At 46.9% G+C, this 20,737-nt stretch overlaps 1 protein-coding gene across 6 annotated transcripts in view; it reads left to right on the top strand.

Annotated features, from left to right (window-relative positions):
* Window positions 1-3,050, top strand: part of LOC139262290 (pikachurin) — a 251,668-nt gene extending 248,618 nt beyond the window's left edge. For all 6 annotated transcript variants that reach the window (XM_070877461.1, XM_070877453.1, XM_070877446.1 and 3 more), the window contains one exon: window positions 2,589-3,050. In XM_070877461.1, the coding sequence (XP_070733562.1) occupies window positions 2,589-2,743 (155 nt within the window). In that variant the 3' untranslated portion in view covers window positions 2,744-3,050. The remainder of the gene's footprint in view (window positions 1-2,588) is intronic.
* The last annotated feature ends 17,687 nt before the right edge of the window (window positions 3,051-20,737 follow it).

Here is a 20,737-nt window from a genome sequence, read left to right as displayed (position 1 = left end):
GACTCAGAGGCAAGGATGCTGCCCACTGAGCCATGGCTGACAACATAGAAACATAGAAACATAGAAAATAAGTGCAGGAATAGGCCATTCAGCCCTTCGATTAGTTCATGGCTGAACATGCAACTTCAGTATCCCATTCCTGCTTTCTCGCCATACCCCTTGATCCCCCTAGTAGTAAGGACTACATCTAACTCCTTTTTGAATATATTTAGTGAATTGGCCTCAACAACTTTCTGTGGTAGAAAATTCCACAGGTTCACCACTCTCTGGGTGAAGAAGTTTCTCTTCATCTCGGTCCTAAATGGCTTACCCCTTATCCTTAGACTGTGACCCCTGGTTCTGGACTTCCCCAACATCGGGAACATTCTTCCCGCATCTAACCTGTCCAATCCCGTCAGAATTTTATATGTTTCTATGAGATCCCCTCTCATCCTTCTAAACTCCAGTGAATACAAGCCCAGTTGATCCAGTCTTTCTTGATACATCCGGGAATCAGTCTGGTGAACCTTCGCTGCACTCCCTCAATAGCAACATAGCAACAGGCAACATAAATGCGACCCTTTCTATATTTGAATCCCGGCAAGAATTCTGACTGATTTCCAACAACCACTGTTAAGGACACAGTTTTCGCGCCTGGCGTGGTCTGTACCGAGTTAGTTGGCCTGTGTTGAGATGGTGCGAGGGGCCCGAGTACACCCGGGTTAGGGAGGAGAGACACTGGTCACAATTGCCCCCTGCTAGTAAGGTCAGGCATGTGGGTGTTGGGAGGAGGACAGGATGGGGCTGGGCAGCAGTGTCCTGTTGGTCTGGGCTCACACCTCAAGGCCAATGGGTTGGTAGCTATACCGCAGACTGGGTGATGCCCATCGAACTGCATCCCAACATGAGGCAGGACCCTCAGAGCAGCAGGGGAGATATTCCTAATCGCTATGCTCATCCTTCTCTCTTCCCTCTCCTGCACGGATCTTGAATCAAGCGTTGGTAAGGTCGTGCACTGCACACAACACAAACCCCTCCACACTGGGTGCAGCTCCCCCCATGATGGATGTAGCTAACCCTACACAGGAAGTAGTTCCTCCAGACAGGAAATCATAGAATGGTTATAGTACAGAAGGAGGCCATTCGGCCCGTCGAGCCCATGCCGGCTCTCTGCAAGAGCACCTCAGCTAGTCCCACTCCAACGCCCTTTACCCGAAGCCCTGCAAATGTTTTCCTTCAGGTATTTATTCAGCTCCCTTTTGGCAACCGTGATTGAGTCTGCCTCCACCACCCTTGCAGGCAGCGCATTCCAGATCCTAACCACTTGCTGCGTAAAAAAAGTTTTTCCTCATGTCGCCTTTGGTTCTTCTGCCAATCACCTTAAATCTATGACCTCTAGCTCTTGACCCTTCCGCCAATGGGAACAGTTTCTCTCTATCCACTCTGTCCAGACCCCTCATGATTTTGAACACCTCCATCAAATCTCCCCTCAACCTTCTCTGTTCTAAAATACTAATCTGACACAGGAAGTAGCTTCCTCTGCACAGGAAATAGCTAACCTGGCATAGGAAGTAGCTTCCTCCACACAGGAAATAGCTAACCTGATGCAGGAAGTAGCTCACTCCGCACAGGACATAGCTAACCCTAGGCAGGAAGTAGCTTCCTCCACACAGGACATAGCTAACCCTAGGCAGGAAGTAGCTTCCTCCACACAGGAAATAGCTAACCTGCCACAGGAAGTAGCTTCCTCCACACAGGACATAGCTAACCCTAGGCAGGAAGTAGCTTCCTCCACACAGAAAATAGCTAACCTGCCACAGGAAGTAGCTCGCTCCGCACAGGACATAGCTAACCCTAGGCAAGAAGTAGCTTCCTCCACACAGGAAATAGCTAACCTGCCACAGGAAGTAGCTTCCTCCACACAGGACATAGCTAACCCTAGGCAGGAAGTAGCTTCCTCCACACAGGACATAGCTAACCCTAGGCAGGAAGTAGCTTCCTCCACACAGGAAATAGCTAACCTGCCACAGGAAGTAGCTTCCTCCACACAGGACATAGCTAACCCTAGGCAGGAAGTAGCTTCCTCCACACAGAAAATAGCTAACCTGCCACAGGAAGTAGCTCGCTCCGCACAGGACATAGCTAACCCTAGGCAAGAAGTAGCTTCCTTCGCACAGGAAATAGCTAACCTGGCATAGGAAGTAGCTTCCTCCACATAGGAAATAGCTCGCTCCACACAGGAAATAGCTCACCTGACGCAGGAAATAGCTCGCTCCACACAAGAAATAGCTATCCCTAGGCAGGAAGCAGCTTCCTCCACATAGGAAATAGATAACCTGACACCAGAAGTAGCTCACTCTGCACAGGAAATAGCTAACCCTAGGCCGGAAGTATCTTCCTCCACACAGGAAGTGGCTTCCTCCACACAGGAAATAGCTAATCCTAGGCAGGAAGTGGCTCCTCCACAAAGGAAAGAAGCTCCCTTGGTTTGTGAGCCGTTCCCTCCCCACAAAACACCAGCGTGGGAACAGCGTGGCTGCTGAAAGGGATTGCCATCCCTCCGAAGAAACGAGTTGGGCCTAACATTTTGTTTCTTTCTCTCGCGTCAGGGGGGATGAAGGAGATCGCCCTCCACACCAACCGACAGTACATGAGGGGCTTTGTGGGCTGCATCTCGCACCTCACGCTTTCGACCGATTACCATGTCTCACTGGTGGAGGACGCCACAGATGGGAAGAACATCAACACATGTGGAACCAAATAGCCCCCTCCGGCCGGGGAGCAGCGCGGGGGGGGGCGGGGGGGGAGGGGTGGGGCAGGGAGTGAAGAAGGAAACTTGCAGCCCCCTCCAAAAAAAAAACCCTTGGACCAGAAATGCCGGGGCAACAACAGACATTGGGAACTGGCGGCTTGCCAGAAGCTTCCTTTTCGATAGAGTTTCCGCGGCAACCGAAACGTGTAGATCACTCACTTCAGGAGGACATTTTCTTTTTATGGTTGCGTCGGCTGGCTTGACTGTATCCTGTTCTTTTCCTATTAAACGGCGGCTCTTGGGAGACAGCGGGACCAGATCTCCCTCTCCAATGTAAATTCATCGAAGCAATATAGACTTTGTTAGGCAAGAGTATTAAGGGTTATGGAACCAAGGTGGGTAGATGGAGTTAAGAGACAGATAGGCCACGATCCAATTGAATGGTGAAAGAGTCCCGAGGGGTTGAATGGTCATCTGCTGCTCCTCTGTTCCTGTGAAGCGTCTTGGGATATTTTACTATGTTAAAAAAGCTATATAAATGCAAATTGTTGTATAAATGCATGCGATGAGTGATATTCAAGTTTGCCAATGGTATCAAATTAGATGGTATGGGAAAATATGAGGAAGAATTCAACAGATTGCAGGAGGACCTCGACAGATCGGGGGCAGAAAGGTGGCAGATGCAGTTCAGTGCAGAGAAATGTGAACTAGTAAATTTTACGGAGAAAATACAATGAGAGTATCCCCTAACCAGTAAAAGGCACAATGGACGTGAGGGGTAGAGTGAGAGAGTCATGTGTGCAGATATTCTTTTAAAAGTGGAGGCTTATAACGCTTCCCACTGAACCATGGCTGGCACATCACTTTATTCACTGGTGTATGTGTACTGAACAGAGTAACTGAGGGAATAACAACAGGAAATGCTGGAAATACTCAGCAGGTCAGGCAGCATCCATGGAGAGTGAAACCGAGAACCGAGTTAACGTTTCGGGTCGATGACCTTTCATCAGAACTGGAAAAAGTTAGCGATGCAACAGATTTTTAAGAAAGTGCAGAGAAAATGGGGAGGGGAGGAAAGAGCAAAAGGGAAGATCTGTGATAGGATGGAAGGCAGGAGAGATTGAATGACAAAGGGGATGATGGTGCGAGGCAAAAGGAGATGGTAATGGGACAAGTTAAGAAACAAAAGATGGGTCTAGAGGAGGTAACTGGGAGGTTTGTGATGGAGTCTGAATGACCCTTCAGACTGGGCTTTTGACACAGGATTAAAATTTAGCTCAGGTTGAAAGGCCTGTGGAGAACAAGGCTTCACTGCTTCAGTAGGCCCAGGAAACCGGGTTATAGAATCATAGAAACTTACAGCACGGAAGGAGGCCATTTTGGCCCATCGTGTCCGTGCCAGTCGACAATGAGCTACCCGGCCTAATCCCACTTGCCAGCTCTCGGTCCGTAGCCCTGTAGGTTACGGCTCGTCAAGGCATATCCAAGTACTTTTTAAATGCGGTGAGGGTTTCTGCCTCTACCACTCTTTCAGGCAGTGAGTTCCAGACCCCACCACCCTCTGGGTGAAGAAATTTCCCCTCAAATCCCCTCTGAACCTTCTACCAATGACTTTAAATCTATGCCCCCTGGTTGTTGACCTCTCTGCGAGGGGGAGGGGAGGGGGGGGGTACTTAAAACAATCACTATCAATAGAGAAAAAGTACTAGGCAAACCAATGGGACTAAACATGGACAAGTCTCCTGGACCTAAAGGCCTGCATCCCAGGATCGTAAAAGAAGTGGCTGCAGAGATAGTGGATGCATTGGTTGTAATCTACCAAAATTCCCTGGATTCTGGAGAGGTCCCAGCAGATTGGAAAACTGCAAAGGAGGGAGACAGAAAGCAGGAAATTATACACCAATTAGCCTAGCATCTGTCATTGGGAAAATGCTGGAGTCCATTATTAAGGAAGTAGTAGCAGGACATTTAGAAAATCATAATACAGTCAAATAGAGTCAGCATGGTTTTATGAAAGGGAATTTTTTTGAGGATGTAACTGGTAGAGTGGACAAGGGAGAACCAGTGGATCTGGTGTATTTGGACTTTCAAAATGCTTTTGACAAGGTCCCGCACAAGAGATCGGTGTGCAAAATTAAAGCACATGGTATTGGGGGTAGTGTACTGACATGGATAGAGAACTGGTTGGCAGACAGGAAGCAGAGAATCGGGATAAACGGGTCCTTTTCAGAATGGCAGGCAGTGACCAGTGGGATGCCACAGGGCTCAGTGCTGGGACCCCAGCTATTTACAATATACATTAATGATTTGGATGAGGGAATTGAGTGTAATATCTCCAAGTTTGTAGATGACACTAAGCTGGGTGCAGTGTGAGCTGTGAGGAGGACGCTAAAAGGCTGCAGGGTGACTTGGACAGGTTAGGTGAGTGGGCAAACGCGTGGCAGATGCAGTATAATGTGGATAAATGTGAGGTTATCCACTTTGGTGGCAAAAACACGAAGGCAGAATATTATCTGAATGGCGGCAGATTAGGAAAAGGGGAGGTGCAACGAGACCTGGGTGTCATGGTTCATCAGTCATTGAAAGTTGCCATGCAGGTACAGCAGGCAGTGAAGAAGGCAAATGGTATGTTGGTCTTCATAGCTAGGGGATTTGAGTATAGGAGCAGGGAGGTCTTACTGCAGTTGTACAGGGCCTTGATGAGGCCTCCCCTGGAATATTGTGTTCATTTTTTGTCTCCTAATCTGAGGAAGGATGTTCTTGCTATTAAGGGAGTGCAGCTAAGCTTCACCAGACTGATTCCCGGGATGGCAGGACTGACACATGAGGAGAGATTGGATCGACTGGGCCTGAATTAACTGGAGTTTAGAAGGATGAGAGGGGATCTCATAGAAACATATAAAATTCTGACGGGTTTAGACAGGTTAGATGCGGGAAGAATGTTCCCGATGTTGGGGAAGTCCAGAACCAGGGGACACAGTCTTAGGATAAGGGGTAAGCCATTTAGGACTGAGATGAGGAGAAACTTCTTCACTCAGAGAGTTGTTAACCTGTGGAATTCCCTACTGCAGCGATTTGTTGATGCCAGTTCATTGGATATATTCAAGAGGGAGTTAGATATGGCCCTTACGGCTAAGGGGATCAAGGGGCATGGAGAGAACGCAGGAAAGGAGTACTGAGGTGAATGATCAGCCATGATCTTATTGAATGGTGGTGCAGGCTCGAAGGGCCGAATGGCCTACTCCTGCAACTATTTTCTATGTTTCTATATTTCTATGTAAATCATGTTTGTCAAGTATTGCTGGAGTTCTTTGAGGATGTAACGAGCAGGGTGGATAAAGGGGAACTAGTAGATGTCATGTATTTGGACTTTCAGAAGGCATTCGATAAGGTACCACATAAAAGGTTACTGCAAAAGATAAAAGTTCACGGGGTTGGGGGTAATATATTAGCATGGATAGAGGATTGGCTAACTAACAGAGAACAGAGAGTCGGGATAACTGGGTCATTTTCAGATTGGCAAACTATAACTGGTGGGGTGCCACAAGGATCAGTGCTGGGGCCTCAACTATTTATAATCTATATTAATGACTTGGAGGAAGGGACCGAGTGTAATGTAGCCAAATTTGCTGCTGATACAAAGAAGTTACCAAGATACCAAGAGGACACAATGAATCTGCAAAGGGATATAGACAGGCTAAGTGAGTGGGCAAAAATTTGGCAGATGGAGTATAATGTGCAAAAATGTGAGGTTATTCACTTCGGTAGAAAAAATAGAAAAGCAAATTATTATTTGAATGGGGAAGAGATTACAAAATGCGGTGGTACAGAGGGATCTGGGGGTCCTTGTACATGAAACACAAAAAGTTAGCATGCAGGTACAGCAAGTAATTAGGAAGGCAATGGAATGTTGGCCTTTGTTGCAAGGGGACAGAGTATAAAAGCAGAGAAGTCCTGCTACGACTTGGTGAGACCACACCTAGAGTACTGCATACAGTTTTGGTCTTATTACAGGAGGGATATACTTGCATTGGAGGCAGTTCAGAGAAGGTTCACGAGGTTGATTCCTGAGATGAGGGGGTTGTCTTATGAAAAAAGGTTGAGCAGGTTGGGCCTATACTCATTGGAGTTTAGAAGAATGAGAGGTGATCTTATTGAAATGTATAAGATTCTGGGAGGGCTCGATAGGGTAGATGCAGAGAGGATGTTTCCCCTCATGGGGAGATCTCGAACTAGGGGCATAATTTCAGAACAAGGGGTCGCCCATTTAGAATGGAAATGAGAAGGAATTTCTTCTCTCAGAGGGTAGTGAATCTTTGGAATTCTCTACCCCAGAGGGCTGTGGAGGATGGGTCATTGAATATATTTAAGGTGGAGATAGACAGAATTTTGAGCAATAAGGGAGTCGAGGGTTATGGGGAGCGGGCAGGGAAGTGGAGTTGAAGCCAAGATCAGATCAGCCATGATCTTATTAAATGGCGGAGCAGGCTCGAGGGGCCAAATGGCCTACTCCTGCTCCTATTTCTTATGTTCTTATGAATGTTCTCAAGATCAAGGCTGCTTGCCTTGGGCTGAGCGTGTATTATTCCACTTGGCTGCCAACTAGCTATCAAGCCGTCACTTCGTGATTAGAGGATCATAGGGCTTTGCAAGACTTGACTGAAGTTACACACTTTGAGGACAATGCAGCTCTTCTCTGACGCACCTGGCCCACATCTTTTGCAAAAAGTGACTCATCCTCAGACATGCAAACACCTCAGGATATATTCCATTCCTTCGTCACAAACACCAGCAGATGTTTGTTTTATGCACTGATTAAGATCATGATACAGCTGCCACCAGCAAGCCAGCATCAGTAGAGATACAGTCAGTAATGGTGGTGGGGGGGGTTACTGAGTGACAGTGTGAGGGAGCTGGATTAACATCAGTAGAGATACAGTGAGTAACACAGGGTGCTGGGGGGCGGGGGTGGGGGGCGGAGGTGAGAAAAGAGTTACTGAGGGAGAGTGTGAGGGAGCTGGATTAACATTAGTAAAGATAGTCAGTGACAGGGTGCGTGGGGGTGGGGGGGAGAAGGGTTACTGAGTGACAGTGTGAGGGAGCTGGATTAACATCAGTAGAGATACAGTAAGTAACATGGCGCTGGGGGAGAGGGGTTACTGAGTGACAGTGTGAAGGAGCTGGATTAACATCAGTAGAGATATAGTAAGTAACATGGCGCTGGGGGAGAGGGGTTACTGAGTGACAGTGTGAGGGAGCTGGATTAACATCAGTAGAGATACAGTCAGTAACACAGGGCGCTGGGGGAGGGGTTACTGAGTGACAGTGTGAGGGAGCTGGATTAACATCAGTAAAGATACAGTAAGTAACATGGCGCTGGGAGAGAGGGGTTACTGAGTGAGTGTGAGGGAGCTGGATTAACATCTGTAGAGATACAGTCAGCGACACAGGGCACTGGGGGAGGGGTTACTGAGTGACAGTGTGAGGGAGCTGGATTAACATCAGTAGCAATATAGTCAGTGACACTGGGGGAGAGGGATTACTAAGTGACAGCGTGAGGGAGCTGGATTAACATCAGTACAGATACAGTTAGCAACACAGGGTTCTGGGGGAGGGTTACTGAGTGACAGTGTGAGGGAACTGGATTAACATCAGGAGAGATACAGTCAGTGACACTGGGGAAGAGGGGTTACTGAATGACAGTGTGAGGGAGCTGGATTAACATCAGTGGAGATACAGTCATTAACGGTGCTGGGGGAAGGAGTTACTGAGTGTGAGGGATCTGGTGGTATTGGCTGATGTTTTACTGTGATATCTGGAACGGGAGCCCTACTCTGACACCCAATCTATGCAGGGGTTTGTCATATATGTATACTCTGTGTATACACTATGCTAGTACCACTAGAGGGTGCAACTGTGGGAGGCCCAGGCAGGAGCTGTATAAAAGGCTGGTCACCATGCGGTGAAGGCACTCTGCAGTTACAATAAAAAGACTAAGGTCACAGTAGTTCAAGCACAGCACTAGGCCTCATGGAGTTATTCTACAAATAAGTAGAGACATATTCGGGTTGATTTATGAGGAAAGGTTGAGGAGGTTGGGCCTCTACTCATTAGAATTCAGAAGAATGAGTGGTGATCTTATCGAAACGTATAAGATTATGAGGGGGCTTGACAAGGTGGATGCAGAGAGGATGTTTCCACTGATTGGGGAGACTAGAACTAGAGGGCATAATCTTAGAATAAGGGGCTGTCCATTTAAAACTGAGATGAGGAGGAATTTCTTCTCTCAGAGGGTTGTAAATCTGTGGAATTCACTGCCTCAGAGAACTGTGGAAGTTGGGACATTGAATAAATTTAAGACAGAGATAGACAGTTTCTTAAACGATAAGGGGATAAGGGGTTATAGGGAGCGGGCAGGGAAGTGGAGCTGAATCCATGATCAGATTAGCCATGATTGTATTGAATGTCGGAGCAGGCTCGAGGGGCCGTATGGCCTACTCCTGCTCCTATTTCTTATGTTCTTATGTTTGAGTTCAGGTGATGAGTGAGTGTCAGCATCATATCCAATCCCTGATTCCATTCCCACACGACCTCCACGTTTCCCAGTCGGAGCCACATGATGCCAGGAGTGAGAATCCTGACTGATTTTAGTCTTACCTAACCCATGGACACTGAGACAGACTATAGCCCGGGACCCCCACCAGCGGACCCAGGTAAGATCACCCCTGTGCTTGCTGATCTTCCTCGGCTCCCAGTCCTCAAGCACCTCAATATGACTATTCTCATCCTTGTGTTTGAAACCCTCCGTGGTCTGAGCCCTGCCATCTCTGTGACCTCCTCCAGACCTACAACTCCCCCCCCCCCCTCCACCGAGATCTCTGCGCTGCTCTGATTCCGACCTCTTATGTAACTCTCCTTTCCTTCATAAGAACATGGGGCTAGACTTTTCGAGTTTTTTGCATGCTTAACGTCCACTTAACGTCCATTTTACCACTGAAATGACGTATATTGCCCATTTAGCCACAAAATGGAAACTGACGGGCATTTTTCGGAAATTTATCGCCGAGCGTTACTTTCCCCATGTGCTTGACGGCGGGATTTTGGGGCGGAATCATCAGAATGGGCGAAATCAACGCCCATAATATCGGCCAGCGTTACTTTCCGCACGGAATTAACGTCGAGATTCAATAATACCGCCCGCCTGGTTTTTTTTGTCGTAAAGAGCACATTTGGCGAAACTAACGCCCAGGAGATCGGCCACTGTCACTTTCACCATCTCGCACACATATCGCCCACAATATCGCTCGCCCAAAACACCGCTCAGAAAAAGTGGAACTGTTCTGAACTGAAGCCAGCGGTGTGGCTGCCATTTTTGAAATCGCATGTCGCTTCATTCAAAAGGCTGCTTCAACTTTGGGGCAGTTTGCATTGATTCTGGAGTTCTTCTCAGGTGAAGTGACCATTTCAACAGAAATATTTTCAGACTCTGAACTATTGGGCATTTAATCTAGGTATATTTTAGTGAGGAGATTATTGCTTCTGATCAATCGCTATTATACTTTGATTGCAATGTGGCCAGCCATTTCTCAGTCTGCATCGATTAATACGCAGATGCTGTAGAATGCAGATGGCTCAATGTGTGATGCACATCATTGTGTCCCCAATTTAAGACATGCAAGAATGAGGAGGAGGGCCAGACCATACACACCCCACACGTACAGGGAAAAGAGATCTTACCTTGACATCTCTGACCACACCTGCCTTCGGAGATTGCACTTCCACAAGGTGGTGATCAATGAAATATGTGAGCTCATCAGGCCACATATGCAGCCTGCCATCAGGATATCAGTGTCTCCGCGGCACTATCTTTCGACGCTTCCGGTTCCTTTCAGGCCTCCGTGGTCAAGATTTGCCCTCTGTTTTACCATGCAACCCATTGTTGCAGTAGACAGGTCACGGAGACCCTGTACGCGAGAAGGATGGACTTTATCAGCTTCCCCATGACTACGGAGGCTCAGACTGACAGGGCTGGAGCATTCTACCGCATTGCTAAGTTCCCCAGGGTACAGGGAGCTATACAGTGCACTCACATCGCCATGCGGCCAGCTTCTCAGGAACCAGAGCGTTTTCATAACAGAAAAGGATTTCACTCCCTGAAGGTCCAACTAGTTGTCGACCACAACCAGATCATACTGGCAGGGAATGCTAAATATCCAGGCACCTTCGATGAGGCTTACATCCTGCTTGAGAGAGCTGTCTCTGACATCGATAAGAGTCAGCCACAAGGACAATACTTGGTGATGCTTGGTGATAATCGATATGGCCTAGCCACCTGGCTGATGACCCCCTTGCGTGACACCCACACCGAGGCTAAAAAGCGATACAGAGACACACGCAATGTGGTCTAGAAAACAATAACTGTGCTTAAGCAGCGAATCAGATGCCTGGACCACTCAGGAGGGGAGCTACAATACAACCCTGAGCAAGTAGCTAAATTCGTGGTCATATGCTCCATGCTGCACAATCTGGCTATCAGGAGTGGCCAAGAATTGCCAGAAGGGACTGAGGCCTCTTGGAGAAGAGTGACCATAATATGGTAGAATTAAGATGGAGAGTGACACAGTTAATTCAGAGACTAGGATCCTGAACTTAAAGAAAGATAACTTTGATGGTATGTGACATGAATTGGCTAGGATAGACTGGCGAATGATACTTAAAGGGTTGACGGTGGATAGGCAATGGCAGACATTTAAAGATCACATGGATGAACTTCAACAATTGTACATCCCTGTCTAGCGTAAAAATAAAACGGGGAATGTGGCTCAACATGGCTAACAAGGGAAATTAGGGATAGTGTTAAATCCAAGGAAGAGGCTTATAAATTGGCCAGAAAAAGCAGCAAACCTGAGGACTGGGAGAAATTTAGAATTCAGCAGAGGAGGACAAAGGGTTTAATTAGGAGGGGGAAAATAGAGTATGAGAGGAAACTTGCAGGAAATATAAAAACTGACTGCAAAAGCTTCTATAGATATGTGAAGAGAAAAAGATTAGTGAAGACAAATGTAGGTCCTTTGCAGTCAGAATCAGGTGAATTTATAATGGGGAACAAAGAAATGGCAGACCAATTGAACAAATATTTTGGTTCTGTCTTCACGAAGGAAGACATAAATAACCTTCTGGAAATACTAGGGGACCGAGGGTCTAGCGAGAAGGAGGAAATGAGGAAATCTTTATTAGTCAGGACATTGTGTTAGGGAAATTGATGGGATTGAAGGCCGATAAATCTCCGGGGCCTGATAGTCTGCATCCCAGAGTATTAAGGAAGTGGTCCTAGAAATAATGGATGCATTGGTGATCATTTTCCAACAGTCTATAGACTCTGGATCAGTTCCTATGGACTGGAGGGTAGCTAATGTAACCCCACTTTTTAAAAAAGGAAGGAGAAAACAGGGAATTATAGACCAGTTAGCCTGACATCAGTAGTGGGGAAAATGTTGGAATCAATTATTAAAGATGTAATAGCAGCGCATTTGGAAAGCAGTGGCAGGATCGGTCCAAGTCAGCATGGATTTATGAAAGGGAAATCATGCTTGACAAATCTTCTAGAATTTTTTGAGGATGTAACTAGCAGAGTGGACAAGGGAGAACCAGTGGATGTGGTGTATTTGGACTTTCAAAAGGCTTTTGACAAGGTCCCACACAAGAGATTGGTGTGCAAAATTAAAGCACATGGTATTTGGGGTAATGTAATGATGTGGATAGAGAACTGGTTGGCAGACAGACAGCAAAGAGAAGGAATCAACGAGTCCTTTTCAGAATGGCAGGCAGTGACAAGAGGGTACCGCAAGGTTCAATGCTGGGACCTCAGCTATTTATAATATACATTAATGATTTAGACGAAGGAATTGAATGTAATATCTCCAAGTTTACAGATGCTGGGTGGCTGTGTGAGCTGTGAGGAGTATGCTAAGAGGCTTCAGAGTGACTTGGACAGGTTAGGTGAGTGGGCAAATGCATGGCAGATGCAGTATATTGTAGATAAATGTGAGGTTATCCACTTTGGTGTCAAAAACAGGAAGGCAGAATATTATCTGAGTGGTGACAAATTAGGAAAAGGGGAGGTGCAACGAGACCTGAGTATCATGGTACATTAGTCATTGAAAGTTGGCATGCAGGTACAGCAGGCGGTGAAGAAGGCAAATGTCATGTTGGCCTTCATAGCGAGAGGATTTGAGTATAGGAGCAGGGAGGTCTTACTGGAGTTGTACAGGGCCTTGGTGAGGCCTCACCTGGAATATTGTGTACAGTTTTGGTCTCCTAATCTGAGGAAGGACATTCTTGCTATTGAGGGAGTGCAGCAAAGGTTCACCAGACTGATTCCCAGGATGGCAGGACTGACATATGAAAAAAGACTGGATCATCTAGGCTTATATTCACTGGAATTTAGAAGAATGAGAGGGGATCTCATAGAAACATATAAAATTCTGACGGGATTGGACAGGTTAGATGCAGGAAGAATGTTCCCGATGTTGAGGAAGTCCAGAACCAGCGATCACAGTCTAAGGATAAGGGGTAGGCCATTTAGGACCGAGATGAGGAGAAACTTCTTCACTCAGAGAATTGTGAACCTGTGGAATTCTCTACCACAGAAAGTTGTTGAGGTCATTTCATTAGATATCGGCAAAAGGGAGTTAGATGTTGCCCTTACGGCTAAAGGGACCAAGGGGTATGGAGAGAAAGCAAGAATGGGGTACTGAAGTTGCATGATCATATTGAATGGTGGTGCAGGCTCGAAGGGCCGAATGGCCTACTCCTGCACCCATTTTCTATGTTTCTATGTTTCTATGCTCCACCGCAGGAGAGAGAGGAAGAGGATGATGAGGGGCTGGACGCTGACCTAGGGCCAGGCAATCAGGCTGGCTATGCAACCATGCCCACGACCCCCTCCAGACCACAGGAAAGGGCCCCGTGGTGGCTACATAGCTGCAAGACTCTTACGTGAGGAGCTGGTATATGAAAGATTTGCCTGAAAGAACATTACTGTGCATGACAACACTGACACACTGCTGTGTGTGTGCAGCTCAGACATCAATGGTGCCCATCACCTTGGTGCCAGTTAAAGTTTACGTTGATTGAAGTTAAGTTTTACTTAAAGGAAACACCAGTGTGTGACGATCCGGCTATCTGAGACAATGCGCAACAAGGTTATATTCAATAAAACATTTTTTATACCAACATTGGTCTGAAATCATAAGTATCACAGGAAAAAACACCCAAACCCTGCCCACACCCCACTTTTTCCACCATTGACATAAATCAAATGTTCAACATGTCCAGCAACACAGAATACAAATGCAAAGCAGGAGGGTGGTCCCCTCCCCCCATACATTACAACAAATTGCACCCAGATGGAGATATAACACAGCCATCACCTGCGGACATGCACCTCACTTTCCTTCCCCCCTCCCCTTCTCTCCACCTCTACTCCTTCCCTTCCTTGCTCTACGGCGCCTGGCCGAGGAGCTCCTCAGGCAGTGCCTCATTGGGGGGGATGAAGGCAGATGCGGTGGTTGCACGTGTACGGGAGCGGCGGGTGCCGAGGGGGCAACATTCTCTGATACAGAAGCAGGATCTTGGTCCTTGCTCTCATCCGTCCTTCACAGTGGTGGTGCAGAACCTAGGGGTGGAGTGCCGCGCTCTGGAACCACTGGGAGGCCTGTGCCAGCAGTGTTCCTGGCTATCGCATCCAGAGCCTCCGCCATCTGTGGAATGTACTCAGTCATGGTGGCCAGCTGACGGGATATGCCCCTCCAATGCTTCGATGATCTGGTCACCAATATCTACAGTTCTCCTGGACACCTGTACCATCTCTCCGCTCTCATGTGTCGCTTGTGGACCAGACCTGCCGCGTCCACGAGGCCTCCGCGGGGTCGGTGCCTTCCTGGGGACAAATGGGGTGCCCTGTGGTGAGGTGCTTGGGGCCGGTACCTCCAGCTTGGTGGCAGGAATGACCGGAGGACCACTAGATGGCCTTGGGGGGGAATGGCTTCTGGAGCGTGGTGATGCAGGTTCCTCGAAGTCGGCCCTCGGAGAACAGACCCAGCGGATTGTCGGGCGAGAATCGGAGCTCCTCAGCACCAGATGTTGGATCGTCCGGAGAGTCGGGCCCCACGCCCCCACCTTCTGGCCTCTGTGGTCTTGCCTGGGGCCGCGCTGCTGGCTGAGCTGCAAGACACAAATGAGGTTATTAGAGAAGAAGTGGGTGAAAGGGTGACAAGGTGAGTCCAGCGCTACACACAGCATATGCACGACAAAAGCACCACCGCTCTCAAAATCATCACACACATCACATTTCATGACCATCAACACATTTGCATTGCAATGATTTTCATGAGGCCAGCATTATTTATAGGACAATTTTAGAAATCATCTATTATATATGATTGTTCGGATATGAGTGGGTCTGGCATCTATTGACTTTACATGGCACAATGGTGTAAGTTTTACTCACGTGGCTTCACTTCAGGTGCATCCGTGGCTGTCCGGGGGTGCTTCCCCACGAGTGCGAGCACCCGCTCCTCCATCTCAATGATGTCGCTGGGGACTGATGGCCCCCCACCTGTTCTCCCCTACACGGACCTCAACATCGATAGCTTCTTCTGTAAAAGGTGACAGGACGACATGGCATGAGATCATTGCGTGATATCATTGCTACGTACTGTCACAGAGACTGATACAACACATAACCGACAGATGTAATCATGCTTATTATGATAATTATCATTCTTTGCCTAAAGACGTACACCGTGACTACAGGCTTTGAGTAAAACATTCCCGGTAAAAGTGGAAGACCTCACATCTGCTGATAGTCGCTCATGATTGTTACAAATCAAATTATATAAATACATAAGTACATGTAAATAAATGTAATACTTACCCTTGCGGATCCCACAAGGTCGTTCCATCGTTTGTGGCATTGGTTGCCCTCATGCACCTCATTGGTCGCCGACGAGACCACATCTGCTATCTCGGTCCATATCTTCTGGTAGGCCTTTGGGGTGGGCTTCCCACGCCCTCCCTGTGTCAAATCACCCCAGCGTAACTCGACCTCCTGCAGGAGGGAGGCATTTGCCTCATCTGAGAAACTCCTCGCTCTTTTGCGCCCTCCAATGTGCTCCTCTCCCACCTCACTGCTTTCTCCAGCGTCAGTCTCCATAGCGTGCTGTGATGCCTCCTCCTCTCCCTCCATTATAGCCCACATTCAGGCAAATATGTGGCTGGTAACAGCTAATTTTTGTTTCCCTATTTGCAATAGAGTCTCCCTCCTTCCTCCCAAAGCAGCCACACCACACCCAGACACGCCTTCAGTCCCTCTGAGCTCCTTCTCTTTCTGTCTCCTTTTCTGCGCATGCCATGATGACCCTTGACCTCCTGAATCGCGGGAATTGAGCGTTGCCATGCCGTTGCTAAGGACGGCGACACTTTACAGCAGAAGGCCGGCGAGATTTAACGCTACCGCCCATTTCATATTGCTCACGATAATGCCCAATTTCAAAAATGGAAACTAGGTGCTTTGAGAATGGGTGAGAAGCCGGCGATCTGAAAACCTATTTTTACCGCCCACGCTGGAAATAACGCCAATTTTTGGGCGATAAGCACAAAAGTGTAAAATCTAGTCCATGAGAACATAAGAAATAGGAGCAGGAGTAGGCCATACGGCCCCTCGAGCCTGTTCCATCATTTAATACAATCATGGCTGATCCGATCATGAATTCATGTCTACTTACTTGCCCGCTCCCCATAACCCCTTATTCTCTTATCGGTTGAGAAACTGTCTATCTCTGTCTTAAATTTATTCATAGAAACATAGAAACATAGAAAATAGGTGCATGAGTAGGCCATTCGGCCCTTCGAGTCTGCACCACCATTCAATAAGATCATGGCTGATCATTCCTTCAGTATCCCTTTCCTGCTTTCCCTCCATACCCCTTGATCCCTTTAGCCGCAAGGGCCATATCTAGCCCCCTCTTGAATATATCCAATGAACTGGCATCAACAACTCTTTGCAGCAGGGAATTCCACAGGTTAACAACTCTCTGAGTGAAGAAGTTCCTCCTCATCTCAGTCCTAAATGGCCTTATCCTAAGACTGTGTCCCCTGGTTCTGGACTTCCCCAACATCGGAAACATTCTTCCCGCATCTAACCTGTCCAGTCCAGTCAGAATCTTATATGTTTCTATGAGATCTCCTCTCATCCTTCTAAACTCCAGTGTGTAAAGGCCCAGTTGATCCAGTCTTTCCTCATATGTCAATCCAGCCATCCCTGGAATCAGTCTGGTGAACCTTCGCTGCACTCCCTCAATAGCAAGAACGTCCTTCCTCAGATTAGGAGACCAAAACTGAACACAATATTCCAGGTGGGGCCTCACCAAGGCCCTGTACAACTGCAGTAAGACTTCCCTGCTCCTATACACAAATCCTCTTGCTATGAAGGCCAACATACCATTTGCCTTCTTCACCGCCTGCTTTACCTGCATGTCGAATTTCAATGACTGATGAACCATGACACCCAGGTCTCGCTGCACCTCCCCTTTTCCTAATCTGCCGCCATTCAGATAATATTCCGCCTTCATGTTTTTGCCCCCAAAGTGGATAACCTCATATTTATCCACATTATACTGCATCTGCCATGTATTTGCCCACTCGCCTAACTTGTCCAAATCAACCTGCAGCCTCTTAGCGTTCTCCTCACAGCTCACACCGCCACCCAGTTTAGTGTCATCTGCAAACTTGGAGATATTACACTCAATTCCATCATCTAAATCATCAATATATATTATAACGAGCTGGGATCCCAGCACTGAGCCCTACGGCACTCCACTAGTCACTGCCTGCCATTCTGAAAAGGACCCGTTAATCCCGACTCTCTGCTTCCTGTCTGCCAACCAGTTCTCTATCCACGTCAGTACATTACCCCCAATACTATGTGCTTTGATTTTGCACACCAATCTCTTGTGTGGGACCTTGTCAAAAGCCTTTTGAAAGTCCAAATAGACGACATCCACTGGTTCTCCCTTGTCCACTATTAGTTAAATCCTCAAAAAATTCCAGAAGATTTGTCAAGCATGATTTCCCTTTCATAAATCCATGCTGACTTCGACCAATTTTATCACTGCTTTCCAAATTCGCTGCTATTTCATCCTTAATGATTGATTCCAACAATTTCCCCACTAATGATGTCAGGCTAACTGGTCTATAATTACCCGTTTTCTCTCTCCCTCCTTTTTTAAAAAGTGGTGTTACATTAGCAACCCTCCAGTCCATAGGAACTGATCCAGAGTCGATAGAATGTTGGAAAATGATCACCAATGCATCCACTATTTCTAGGGCCACTTCCTTAAGTACTCTGGGATGTAGACTATCAGGCCCTGGGAATTTATCGGCCTTCAATTCCGTCAATTTCCCAAACACAATTTCCCGCCTAATAAGGATATCCTTCAGTTCCTCCTTCTCACTAGACCTTCGGTCCCCTAATACATCCGGAAGGTTATTTGTGTCTTCCTTTGTGAAGACAGAACCAAAGTATTTGTTCAATTGGTCTGCCATTTCTTTGTTCCCCATTATAAATTCTCCAGAATCCGACTGCAAAGGACCAACGTTTGTCTTCACAAATCTTTTTCTCTTCACATATCTATAGAAGGTTTTGCAGTCATTTTTTATGTTTCCGGCAAGCTTCCTCGCGTATGCTATTTTCCCCTTCTTAATTAATCCCTTTGTCCTCCTCTGCCGTATTCTAAATTTCTCCCAGTCCCCCAGTTTGCTGCTTTTTCTGGCCAATTTATATGCCTCTTCCTTGGATTTAATACTATCCTTAGTTTCCCATGTTAGCCACGGTTGAGCCACTTTCCCTGTTTTATTTTTACTCCAGACAGGGATGTACAATTGTTGAAGTTCATCCATGTGATCTTTAAAGGTTTGCCATTGCCTATCCACCGTCAACCCTTTAAGTATCATTTGCCAGTCTAATCTAGCCAATTCGCGTTGCATACCATCGAAGTTACCTTTCCTTAAGTTCAGGACCCTAATTTCTGAATTAACTGTGTCACTCTCCATCTTAATAAAGAATTCTACCATATTATGGTCACTCTTCCCCAAGGGGCCTCGCACACCAAGATTGCTAATTAGTCCTTTCTCATTACACATCACCCAGTCTAGGATGGCCAGCTCTCTGGTTGGTTCCTCGACATATTGGTCTAGAAAACCATCCCTAATACACTCCAAGAAATCCTCCTCCACCACATTTCTACCAGTTAGGTTAGCCCAATCTATATTTAGATTAAAGTCGCCCAAGATTACTGCTGTACCATTATAGCACACCTCCCTTATTTCTTGTTTGATGCTGTCCCCAACCTCACTACTACTATTTGGTGGCCTGTACACAATTCCCACTCGCGTTTTTTGCCCTTTGGTATTCCGTAGCTCCACCCAAACCGATTCCACATCATCCAAGCTAATGTCCCTCCTTATAATTGCATTAATTTCCTCTTTAACCAGCAACGCCACCCCGCCTCCTTTTCCTTTCTGTCTATTCTTCCTAAATGCTGAATAGCCCTGGATGTTGAGTTCTCAGCCTTGGTCACCCTGGAGCCAATGGCCCAGCTTCCACAGCTCTCTGAGGCAGCGAATTCCACAGATTTACAACCCTCTGAGAGAAGAAAATCTTCCTCATCTCAGTTTTAAATGGGCGGCCCCTGATTCTAAGGCTATGCCCTCTAGTTCTAGTCTCCCCTATCAGTGGAAACATTCTCTCTGCATCCACCTTGTCAAGCCCCCTCACAATCTTATACGTTTCGATAAGATCACCTCTCATTCTTCTGAATTCCAATGATTAGAGGCCCAACCTACTCAAACTTTCCTCACATGTCAACCCCTCATCACTGGAATCAACCAAGTGAACCTTCTCTGAACTGCCTCCAAAGCAAGTATATACTTTCTTAAATATAGAAACCAAAACTGCACGTAGTATTCCAGGTGTGGCCTCACCAATACCCTGTATGACTGCAGCAAGACTTCCCTGCTTTTGTACTCCATCCCTCTCGCAATGAAGGCCAACATTCCATTCGCCTTCCTGATTACCTGCTGCACCTGCAAACTAACTTTTTGGGATTCATGCACAAGGACCCCCAGGTCCCTCTGCACCGCAGCATGTTGTAATTTCTCCCCATTCAAATAGTATTCCCTTTTACTGTGTTTTTTTCCAAGGTGGATGACCTCACATTTTTCGACATTGTATTCCATCTGCCAAACCTTAGCCCATTCGCTTAACCTATCTAAATCTCTTTGCAGCCTCTCTGTGTCCTCTACACAACCCGCTTTCCCACTAATCTTAGTGTCATCTGCAAATTTTGTTACACTACACTCTGTCCCCTCTTCCGGGTCATCTATGTATATTGTAACAGTTGTGGTCCTCCTCACACATTGCTTTTCCTCCCATCTTTGTATCATCAGAAAACTTGGCTACATTACGCCTCAGTCCCTTCTTCCAAGTTATTAATATAGATTGTGAATAGTTGTAGTCCCAGCACTGATCCCTGCGGCACCTCACTAGTTATTGATTGCCAACCCGAGAATGAACCATTTATCCCGACTCTCTTTTCTCTGTTAGTTAGCCAATCCTCTATCCATGCTAATATATTACCCCCAACCCCGTGAACCCATCCCACCATTGGTGACTGTGCCTTCAGCTGTCTCAGCCCTAAGCTGTGGAATTCCCTCCCTAATTCTCTCTGTCTCTCTCCATCTTTAAGCTAAAATGAAAGCTCTTGGGATTGAAGGCAAAATATTGACCTGGTTGGGACGTTGGTTGGGCGGGAGAAGACAGAGAGTAGGGATAATGGGTATGTACTGGAATTGAAAGATGTCTCACAAGGTGCTGCGCTGGGGCCTCAACTATTCACTATATCTTATTAATGACTTAGATAACACAATAGAGAGCCATATATCAAA

This window comes from Pristiophorus japonicus, chromosome 1 (genome assembly GCF_044704955.1).
Source record: "Pristiophorus japonicus isolate sPriJap1 chromosome 1, sPriJap1.hap1, whole genome shotgun sequence".
Lineage (NCBI taxonomy): Eukaryota > Metazoa > Chordata > Chondrichthyes > Pristiophoridae > Pristiophorus > Pristiophorus japonicus.
Note: the sequence above shows the minus strand (reverse complement) of the source record. Positions and strands in the feature narration are given on the sequence as shown.